This window comes from Nothobranchius furzeri, chromosome 2 (assembly GCF_043380555.1).
Source record: "Nothobranchius furzeri strain GRZ-AD chromosome 2, NfurGRZ-RIMD1, whole genome shotgun sequence".
NCBI lineage: Eukaryota > Metazoa > Chordata > Actinopteri > Cyprinodontiformes > Nothobranchiidae > Nothobranchius > Nothobranchius furzeri.
Window position 1 is genome coordinate 100,028,548 of NC_091742.1, and position 12,043 is coordinate 100,040,590.

The 12,043-nt window shown below is 43.6% G+C and overlaps 1 protein-coding gene across 2 annotated transcripts in view; it reads left to right on the plus strand.

Annotated features, from left to right (window-relative positions):
* The first annotated feature begins 105 nt into the window (after positions 1-105).
* LOC107374653 (oocyte zinc finger protein XlCOF6) overlaps positions 106-12,043 on the plus strand; it is a 27,847-nt gene continuing 15,909 nt past the window's right edge. The window contains exons 1-4 of one of the 2 annotated variants that reach the window (XM_070548478.1): positions 106-588; positions 685-847; positions 979-1,063; positions 1,569-1,979. In XM_070548478.1, the coding sequence (XP_070404579.1) occupies positions 1,054-1,063; positions 1,569-1,979 (421 nt within the window). In that variant the 5' untranslated portion in view covers positions 106-588; positions 685-847; positions 979-1,053. The remainder of the gene's footprint in view (positions 589-684; positions 848-978; positions 1,064-1,568; positions 1,980-12,043) is intronic. The other variant, XM_070548479.1, reaches the window with a different exon arrangement.

Consider the following 12,043-nt stretch of genomic DNA (forward strand, 5'->3'; position numbering starts at 1 on the left):
AACATCAACTATAAGAGCGTACAACACAAAAACGTATAACAGTCAGGGTCCAACATACAATAGACTGGTTGGGCTGCCATCTTGGAAGAAAAATGATTATGATGCATGGGTGGGAGGTTTTTTTTAAGGTGGAGGTATTCTAGTGGACCCCCATGATGTAGTAGTATTTATATTGAGTATTTTATTAGTATATGTTACAGTATTTAATTGGATCTGTAGAACATTTATCTTTGTTCTTCTGCCTAGCTGGGTCAGTGAGCCTCTAGTCCAGCAGGTGGCGCTAGCGCACCTTTACGCTGGTCACGGACCACCGGAAGCAGCAGAAACCGGAAGCTGCTAGCAGAGCTAGCTTGTTGTTGTTGTGGTGTGTGAGGAGAAGATTTGAGGCTCTGCAGTAAAAATGTCTTCACTTCAGTCTCTGGGAGAGTTGATCAGCTAAAGCGACTAACTGCTGCTGCTGCAGAAATCTTCTCACCAGGCTGTGGAAACTTTCTTCTCCTCCTCAACAACTTGGTGGAGTTCTTTCCAGAAGCAGAGAAGCTATTCTGCGGTCTTCGTGACAATCGGAGCTCCAGAAGCAGGTGATGGGTGAGAAAAGCTTTTCTCTAGACTTCCTGCCCTCTGGATCTGCTGCTGTTCCTTTGGCCTCTCTGAGAAACGCGCTCGTTTTGCTGCTTTCATCAGATTGAAGAGGTTCCCTCTATCAGACTCGCTCATCTGAGTTGGTCATGATGCAGGATCGCTGCTCGCTCTCTCATCCATCCTGCTCACACTCTCCGACGGAAAAGGCCCGAATCTGAATGTGACTCTGGAGGAAAAAGCGGTTAGCTCTACTCCGTGAACTCTGGTGAGCAAAGGTCCTCTTTTCCAGACTGGATGTGTCCTCAGCTGATCAGAACCAAAGCGTTGGATCTTTAATCTCCTGCGTTGTTCTGAAGCAGCATCTTAATCAGCTCTCCTGCTTTGTTTCTATTGCAGCTGTTAGCTAAACACGGCTAAAGAAAACCTGCTACCACTTCAGGATCATCCATCAGCTGGGACTGCTTCATCAGCATGGACACAGGTACTGGTGTGTGTGTGTGTGTGTGTGTGTGTGTGTGTGTGTGTGTGTGTGTGTGTGTGTGTGTGTGTGTGTGTGTGTGCGTGCGTGCGTGCGTGCGTGCGTGTGCGTGTGTGCGTGCGTGCGTGCGTGTGTGTGTGTTCTGGACAGCATGGACACAGAACACACAGAGCTGAAGAGCAGAGATGGTCCCTGACAGCAGCGACGTCTACGTGTTTACTCAGGTTCCTCTTGGCTGAATAGTTGCTGGTTTCATCTGGGAGACGCTTCTCCTCACAAGCTTCACACCTACAGCTTGGGCTGTGAGGAGGAGGCGTAGAAGTTCTGCTCAGAACCAAACACGCTGATTGTGCTGGAAGGTTTTGTTGTTCCTCACGTAGAAACATGTTTTTATCTCCATGAAGTTCATGTTCTTGTTCCTTCTGCCCTCATCATGTAGCCGGTATCACTCCTGGTGTAAACATAAGGTATGGTGGGCTGTAGCATCACGTGTCTGTGTGTCCTACAGATGTTCCACAGCTGGCGCTGGTTAAAGAAGAAGCTCCTGGTGAGGACCAGCAGGACCCAGAACACCTCCACATGAAGGAGGAACAGGAGGAGCTCTGGACCGGTCTGGAGGGAGAGCAGCTCTGTTTGAAGGAGGAGCCTGAAGCTGTCGGGTTTCCTGTTACTGCTGCTTCTATAAAGAGTGAGGATGATGAAGAGAAGCCTCTGATCTCACAGCTTCATCAGCAGCAGATAGAAGACCGAGATGTTCCAACCAGCAGCTCAGCTGGTGGAGGAGCAGGAACTAGCAGGAACCCAGGTCTGAACCCTCATGAACAAACATCTGACTCCTCAGAGACTGAAGTTAGTGGAGATGATGATGATGAAGATGATGATGATGACTGGAATGAGAGCAGGTCTTCTGAGTCAGATGGTAAGTCTGTCAACAAGTCCTTCACAAGTGGTCTCTCCAGAGACACGTGAGGGAGACGAGTCATCCAGCAGTCAGGTCTTCAGGCTGTTTGGTTCATAAGAAATGTGTTAGAGTGCAGCAACATGTAGACTCGTGCAGGAAAGTCCAGAAGAAACCTAAATCATTTAGTCCTGATGACTGGAGAAAGGTTTACTACAAATGTAAACAAACAAATCACACGAGAGTCCACACATAGCAGCTGCTGTTCCAGAGTACGGGCCAGCCTCATCCCCCCCAGATCTGCTGCTGGCAGGATCCTGGTGTAGGTACCCAGGAGTCCGGATGCTGCAGGATGAAGTGTAGAGCCATGCTGATGGTGTAACGTGATGGAAGTGCTTACTTTTACTGAGTGATCAATAAGATGTGATATTCCATCTAATTATTAATGATCAATCTTTGAGTATTTGATTTAATACGACCTTAGGAACACACACTTCATATTAATTCAGACAGAGTCAAGAACATAGTTTATAAAAATGAGTTTAATTCTGTATTTCTAAACTAATGATTACACGACTGTTAGGGATTGTATCAATAACCCAATACCTGCAGCTGGAGAGAGAGGAGAGACCGCAAGCAGACAAGTCACCAAACTGCAGTCAGGGGCAGAAGCTCAAGGCAACCGCCCCGAGTCACGGATAACCTAAGGGTGGTGCGCGCACCCCCGGGGGTGCGAGAGCTGCCGCTAGGGGGTGTGCGAGGTGAAAAGTGTAATGGCTGCGGAGCTCAGAGAAGTCTGTCAGGTGTCACCATTAGCGTAGAAACTCATTTGTGGGCGGGCCAAAGAAAAAGTAAGTGGGCCCAATAAATGTAATTGAAAACAAGTATATTTTACTTGTGTGTGTGTGTGTGTGTGTGTGTGTGTGTGTGCGTGTCCTCCACATGTGCCCTAGCTTCATAATAACAATGCTCCGAGCTTCAGCACTCTGGCCTGCGCACGCCGATATGTTCCGTATTTGATCATTTTTAACGGTGTTGGAGGAATCTGAAGGTGGCGAGTCATTCTGGCAGATTGTAATTAACACCTGTCTCATGCAGGTGTTCTGACATTGTAAACCTCACACACAGAACATTGTGGATGTAACTAAATAACAAGAAATGATTCCCATTCAGGCTATTAACAGCGCGCTGAAGATCTGAAGTTCAGAGTGCGTCTGTCAGAGGTCAGACGCGTTCCAGCAGAACCACGGCTCACGGGTGCACAAGTGAGCACATCTGGGCTGGGCAGAAGTTTAAATAGCGCCGATAACGAGACGCGGTGACTGGAGCAGCTCATGGAGCTGTGCTGCACACACACACACACACACACACACACACACACACACACACACACACAAACACACACACACACACCTACTGATTCAAGAAGCACACGCTGCGCCGTCAGACTGAAGGCAGAAATGAGCGCTGCCTCCTCTGTGATAAAAACTTTTAAGAGGTTTTATCACAGGCGTCACTTTAACCGGGGACACCGGGGACATGTCCCCGGCAAAATTTGTGATTGGCAGCTGTGTCCCCCCCACTTAAAAAAACGCCTGCTGATGAGGATTTTTGTTTTACCAGCTCAGATCTTATACCAGGGGTCAACAACCTGTTCCCACCATTATTACCCGTTTCCCACAGTAAAGAAAACACCGCAGCAGCCGCGGCGTTGTGGGCGGGGCCTACCCTCAGACAGCAGAGAGCTGCTCACAACCAGGTGACAGCAGCCGGTACCGGTCGCTCGCATGGGCGTTGCACCCGTGGGGGATTCAACACCCACACTTTTCCTTCTGTTTTGCTCACCTCCACACCAGTCTGGTTTCTTTGTCGCACTCACTCTGTTTGCCTCATCTCCTTCTTCACCTCCGCTTCTGACAGCCGATGTCGGGTTTCCAGGAGAACAGGAGAGGGACGGACGGAAGAGCTCGACTGAATTCATAATTTTACATCTTGACATTAGCTGTACAAAGTCTGAGTTTGATAACGTGATTAACAACAATTTGCAGAGGTTTATAACAGGCGCGGCGCCAGGTTTTCATTTTTGGGTGGGCCACGGTAATTTTGGACGGACCTTAATAAGCAGCGACCAATGGGCCATTCCCATCTGTACCGGGTCGGCCCGGGCCGGGTAGCGTAGGTTGTTTACATATCTGGGTGGCCTGGTATTTTTCCGGGCCAACCAAGGCTCATTCTCAGCCCTCTTCTGGAGGGGTCTGCTTCAGGCCGACCAGGGCCAACACACCCACTGCTGACAGCAAATTCACACCTTCCATTAGAGCAAGCCTCTGATTGGTGGGTAGAATCAGCCCACATGGGCTTAAGGCAAGGATGTGTGGAATCAACCGGGCCAGGCTGGGGCCGACTGGGGCTACCCGGCCCAGGCCGACCCGGTACAGATGGGAATGGCCCATTAGTGAAGCAGGCAGGTCGCGCTAGAATATTTCGTTTAAAAAGACGTCATAAATGTGTTCCCCCGTCATTTTAATTTCTAAAATATGAAGTAAAATCTCCCAGTTTAATTTTCATTCATTTGTCATTAATATGTAGTCTACACCCGTGCGTTAAGTGGTCCATCTTCCAGTAAAAGCAAAGCATCCAGCCCACCTCTCCAAATGCGTAAAATGTGCATCAGCTGCTAGTTAGGCGCGCCGCGCGCACCGTCAGCTACGTCAGCCCAGACAAGAGCAGAGCAAATAGAGACAGAATAGAGGATAATTGTGTCTGGATGTGGATGGAGATTACATTTTACAGCAGCCTGATCATCATTTATACGTAAACCATCACCTGGCTTCTAGTCCACGCTATCAGCATTATTTTAATTGGTGTGTGTGTGTGTGTGTGTGTGTGTGTGTGTTTTCCACTTCAAACAGTGGTCTAACCAACCAGACCAGCGTGTCCAGTAACATATTAATGTTACAATTAAACAGTTTGACTTCATGTAGGCTAGGAACGTTTCACCTGCCGTGGCCCGACCGCTTCTGCTCCACATAAACTTTGTGCGTGATCAAATGTCTCTACAGGTGCTTTCTGAGCTGAAGATGTGGAGATTGGCTTGGAGCGCGTCGCAGAACCAGAGCGCATGCGGGAAGGTTCCTCCCACTGAAGCGAGTGTTTTCCAAACCCGGTCTCTCAGAGAGACTTGTCACTTAGAAAATGGTCCCTGATTATGAAACTTTGGCTGAATAGCGCTTGTTCCTGTCTCCAATGTGGCGACACATCCAGGAGCCGTCTGAGGAGAAGCCCAGAATTTCACATCTTCAGCTCAGAAAGCGCCGATATGACTACGCACAAGCGTGACGCGTCAACCCGGTCTCACAGTAAGACCGGGTTGGACCTGTTCAGGTTTACGCAGACAATCTTTACATTTAGAATTGGCATACAGATGTAAAATTAATGCAGTAAAATATAAAGCATTTTATTTAAATATCCATTCATTATTTTACAAGCACAGAGAGCCGCATCAGATGGATGGAAGAGCCGCGGGTTGCCGACCCCTGTGCTAGCCTACTTTATTGTCCCCAGCAATTTTTAAACCCCACTCAAGTGTATGGTTATTGTCCCCAGCAGTTCTGAAAACAAACTGACGCCCTTTGGGTTTTATAACATTTTTCATTCTAGGTCAAATTAAGATATTAGCTTCTATTTTGGGATGACGTATTAAAGTCGGGTCCGCTCCAGCCAGTGACTCCTCATGAACCTGACTACATGTTACTGCAGCATTTGTTATTCCAGTCCGCGTGGCAGCGGATCGCAGATTCAGCCACACCATAAAACAGCAATAAGTCGGTCTGAGGTAAAAGTGAACCTCATGGCTATAGCTTTTCCATCTTGTCCCCTATAGACATTTGATTACACACAAGTAGGTGATCAGTTCAGGTTTACGCAGAGCAGAAGGAAGGAGAGCGCTCTGGCTGCACAGGTTAAACGTTCCTACTTTAAGAAAACCGTTAAATTGCATTGTTTATGTGCTACCTGGGCACTCTAAATATTTATTTAAAATTATATCAAAGGAAATTGTAATGGTATCGAATGTTTATTAATTACTATTTAAAAAATGAAAGTGATGGGGTAAAAGGTCGATCATATTTTTTTAGCCCTGTCTGTCGAGTGACTGTTTAGGTTGACGTCTGATTATATATATATATATATATATATATATATATATATATATATATATATATATATATATATATATATATATATATATATATATGTATATGTATATAGGGTTGTCACGGTATGAAAATTTAACCTCACGGTTATTGTGACCAAAATTATCACGGTTTTCGGTATTATCGCTGTATTTTTTAAACGGTGTTGCATATGTTCAGAAAGCATTGATAGTCCTGTTCTACACAAACTGAAATAGTTTTGAAAAGGTTTAACAGTGTTTATTAAACCTAAAATAACACAAAGCCTTAGCAAAAGTGCAACTTTTCACAAGTAAAGGAACAAATAGCTTCTTTTTCTGGAACTTGTTACAGTACTCAGTGCAGGTTTAAATTATACAAATCCAAACATTCAAAACATAAACAATATGTAAACAAATCAAAGAAACACCACTTGTTTTCTCATATACTTGTTTTCTTCATTATCAAAATGAAAATCTAAAACTCCAGTCCACACTTGACTTGAGCACTGTACAAGTCAACCTTAAAAAATATGTATTTAAAATAAATAGCCACTTTAAACAAATGACTAAAATAACTACTACACTATGTAATCAAATCCAAATGTTCAAGTATAAATGGCATTGAATAAGTAAACAAATCAATGACAAGGAACTAATTGTATATTTCTCTTCATCATCAACAAATAAGATGCTTCATCCAGCAACAGGGTGTCCGTGACACGGTTTAAATGCTGCCAGAGGACGCTGCGGCTGCAGTATATAGTGACTCGTTGCATTCTCCCTCAGCCAAAAGTCCTCACGTCATGCATTTAAGCTAAAATGCTAATGCTAACTTACCTTGCACTGGCTGTAGAGACGTGGGTGATGGTCACGCAGATGTGCCATTAGATTCGAAGTGTTGCTGCCTTTTGCAGACACTTGTTTCCTGCACGTTCTGCAAACGGGATAGCCGTCTTCTATTAACTGTCCCTCAGCATTTTTCAGAAATCCAAAATATGCCCATACTTCCGAGTTAGTCTTCTTTGAGGGCTGATGGATGTCCTGGGCACTGCCGTCTCCTCCTTCGGCCATTATTTCAGCTTCAAAGTTTTGGTGCCGTTGCAAACTAAAAAGTGCGTGTGCGCGCCGCGGGAACTTCAGCTGAAGCGACGGTGGCTGGTAAGGGTCATCGCGCCGAAACCGCGGCCACGGTAAACCCACCGAGATAATTTAGTTTTTTTAAAACTGGACGGTTATTTTTATTGTCAACTTTTTTACCGGGGTTTACCGCTATACCGGTTACCGTGACAACCCTACACATATATATATATATTTATATATATATATATATGTATGTATATATATATATATATATATATATATATATATATATATATATATATATATATATATATATATATATATATATATATATATACATATATATATATATATATATATATATATGTATGTATATATATGGCTATATATATACATACATATATATATATATATATATATATATATATATGTATGTATATATATAGCCATATATATAGCCATATATATATATATATATATATATATATATATATATATATATATATATATATATATATATAAGACATCTGACGATAACATCAAACAGCAGCTTACAGAGATACAAGTGAGATAATGGAAATCAGTTAAATCAACACCATCATAAACTAAAGAAGAGCTATTCCATACATCTCGATGTGAAATTACTGCCATGCAACAATTCTACTATTTAGAGCAGTTCCTGTAAAGAGATTGGGAAGGATTAGCAAAACCATAAAATATACAGAAAACATCAGTAGAGTTTATTGAAACATCAGATGAATTTAAAGCTACAGGTCGCACACGACTGTTTCTGTGAATGAGGAACAGGTAGTATCAGTTCATGCAGCTCTAACTATGGCAGAAGCTGAGGCAAACCTGGCATTCTTCATCAAAGGGCTTGTCCGTAGACTGAGTCCCGGTTGAAGAACGGTTTGGAACGGTTCGAGTCCACGTCCGTGTATCAGGATGGTTTCAGTCTTAAGTTGATGACTTCCTTGAAGTCCAGGTCTGGAATATAAGAATGGAGTTTGGGCTGTGAAAGCGCACAGTTCAACTTCTCAATAGGGAGACGTCTGGGTCCTTCCATGGCGTGTTGAGGTGATTGTCCACCTGTCAGGGAGCTGATCTTGACCCCGAAAAGTCCTTCAGATCTTTTGACCGTGAAACCAGGTTGGAGATTGGGTGCAGGTGATTGAAGCAGTTATCCTTTTCCAGCGTCTCCTCTTCGCTGTGTCCTGTCGTAGTTGATTTGTCCAGGGGCTCTTCAGCCGAGGTGGGTGCAGGTCACGCTGTCATGTAGGCAGAGTTTTTCCTGGCTCAAACTGAGGCAGAGGTGGTACCATCCTGACCGTGCGCCAGCACATGCGCACTCTGTGCATTCAACTGCCTCACTTCTTTAAAGGCTAAATATGATGAAAGGCTCCATAATAAGCATTAGATTGGTGTTTAGTTCCTTTTCCCATCTGATATTTATAGTTAAAATATATTTAAATATTTGACCTACATTTCAGTAACATGCTCGGTTTGTATCAATAACACTCTTCTTAGTCGCAGTAACACGTAAATATATGCAGTAAAATATAATGCATCTCATTAACATGCATTTGTGTTGGAAATGCTAATAACATGTAATTTCTGCTGCTAACAGTGTAATGGCGGCATGTCTATTATGTACGGGTTAGGGTTGGGGGGGTATTCCGTTTTGCCTTGGCCCCCAAAATGTCTTGAAACGGCCCTGGATGTGTGAGTTTTGAAGGTGATCTGAATTGTATCAGATGTATAAATATGAAATGTGTATAACTTATTGTTTTATAGGTAAAAACGTGTAGTGGAGATAAATCTACCTACATTTTACTTTGTTTTCTTGTTTTTATCTAACTATTTCCTGTCCTGTCTGTCTCTCATCTTCCTGCATCTCCTCTAAACTCTCCAGAAAATCTGCTGCCTGGATTCTTACTTTTTCACCTCATCAGTTACTTCTGAGCAGATCAAAGAGATCTCCTGACCGCAAAGCGGAGAGCGTTTCGATGCTGCGTCAGTGAGGTGAAATCACCGCAGCACACGATGAGCGGAGCACATTAGGAACGATTAAAAGACAGAATACCAGAGGATATAAACAGATATGAATGATCATGTGTTAATAATCATGTTTTGTTGCGCCACCTTGAGAATGTATCGTGCACCGGACGCAGCGGGCTTATCAATGATCAGCGCTCTGCGTCCTCTCCGCCCAACAGAACCACGCTACGCTGAGAGTCCATAAATATTGTAATATAAGCAGAAACTGGATCTTTCCTGACTGATTTCTAGCCCCTCCATAGTTCCATTCCTGCTCCTGGATGAAAAACCGGGCATTTTATTCCATGTAGGGACTCTCGCCTTAGAGTACTGCCCCCGCAACCCGACTCCGCATAAGTGGATGAAACTGGATGGATGGATGGATGGCATTTAAGGTGGTGTTATTGTTCCTTTATTCCCAGATAATGTAGCCTGCAGCACTCATAACTTCGTAGAAAATTTATGGCCAGTCCACGTGATCGGTATCGGTCATCGGCAGCAAAAAACCTGATCGGAGCATTTCTACTCCGCAGGCTGTTTAAAAATGAGGATGCTTCATAAATAACCCTGAGGCAAGGAACATATCAGGAAAAGCAATCATTTGTGGACAGAACTGACAGGAAACGTGGGTTTAGAGGTGGTGAGAGCATGAAGAGGTGGAGGAGGATGAGAGACGAATTTGTCTGTTAAAAAGTCTCTTATATACACAACACAATATAAACACACTATCTTGGACGGGATACGTGACAGGATACCACAGAACAGCGCTACGCCCTCTGCTGTCCTGGTGAGGAATTGCTTTGCAACACTCCCCAGGAGACGAGAAGTATGAGAGCAAAACGCCTCCGTCTGTGCGTGCTGGTCTCTCCCTTTTGGAGCTGACGGAGAAGCATGACTCAGGCTTAACGCTGCAGATGCCGATGCTATTAGCATGGGCGCTAATGACTGTAAACAGAAAGGAAAGGCGCTTCGACTGACGTGTTGACGCCTCAAAGCACCATGGGATTTATAGTCTTTGCAGCATATGCAGCGACGGGCCACTCTGGTTCACGGGGGGAAAAATAAAATTAAAAAAGTTTTTTTAAATATCAAATTTGATCTTAAGCCTAATGAATCAATTTTACAAAATTTATATTGAATGGCTAGTATTAGTAATATTAGTAACATAAATACTATTTCTGGTAAGAAATGGCCCCCAGTATGCTACAGCCTTACTCAAACCCCAGTGAATGGATCTGGGCACCAGAAGATTTAAGGATGCTGGAGGAGAAACACTTGATGAGATAATTTCATAATAACATTTCTGCTGCATTAAAGAATCAGATCAGCTATTTGCCCTTAGCAGTGGTTACGTAAAGTCTTCAAGCTGAGATAAAGCTACATTTACCTGCAGCTGCAGCTCTTTCTAAACATTTAATCACAACAAACTCATCAGAGCAGCTGCACTTATGACCCACAACAATAACCTTTTAGGGATGGTTGCAGTATTTTGGAATACTGGAATCTTTTCAGATGTTTCCATGTTTGCTGTTCTGAGTGTTACGGGCCCTGAGCAAGACTCACTAGGAGTGGTGGATGTTGGGTATTTTGATCAATCCAAGATTACACCTTAGGGAAAGTCTAAAGCACAGGGGGTTATAGTAATCAATCCATCAACACCAATCATAAACAATCAATTTAGACTTTGCAAAGTGGAGAGGAAAAATACACACCAAACAAGGGTCTCAGTTCACTCTCATCAGACCGGGAGTCCTCCGACAGTATTTATTAAGCACACACAAAGATTAACGCACGCACATTCGACATTCCTTAGACTCTCGGGCGGGAAAGCTGTCAAGAGAGTCTGAACTTCTCCAGGTGCACCCTAAATCAACAAAGCCATTGCTAGAAGGGGGGGTCAAGGGAGTTTTACTGATAAAGGTCGGTTCCGAGGCAAGGTCATCCTCCCTGTAGGAACTGGTGGAGCCTGGTATCTGTCAACAGGATGAAGCTGCGTTTTAATAAGAAGCAGTTAAGACATTTATATTAGTTCAATAGTAATAATATGAGTTTTTTATCTAACAGTGGACCCGCAACATAACCAAGATGAGACCATCTTAAAATGATGAAAATAAGCTTTATTTGGAACTCCTGCACTCTGCGCCTATAGGTGGGATGCTCCAACAGGCCTGTAGGGGCAATGACAAAACACAAAGTGAGAGGATTTAATCCACTATCTCAATTAATAATATCCACTTAGGGAAAGAAAACTGTCTTTTTCAACAATTAATCGGAAAGCATATTTAACCCTATTTGGGAGTAAATTTGTCGCGAGCTTGTATTTTTATTGGTTCCGTTAGAACCTGGTTCCGTTAGAACCGTAGAATATGCTGCGTTTTCAGGGAGGTTGAGGCCACAGGTGAGTTTTATCGTTCTGACCCTGGTTTGGATTCCCTAATTTAGAACTCGTTTTCTAGTTTAAGGTGAAATGAAAATCGTCGTACTTGTTCTTCTGTGATAACACACTTTCCTTTTAACTCTCCCGTTATGTAATTGTTTTAAATACTAGGGCGAAAGTTACCGAGAGGCCATCTTTGTGACTATTATTTGGGTCCTATCAGGATTAATTTGCGCCTCTGTCAGCAATGTGGGCGGTGGTAGCTAGAAAATGATTCCTGTTAGTTGATCAGGCTAACATGGATTTATCAATTAATCTAATCAATCCACCCTTTGAAATGGTTCCTTCCCACACTGGCAGAGACTTTTTCACACTTGCAGAACAGAGCCTGTTTGAACCATCGAACCATTATGATAT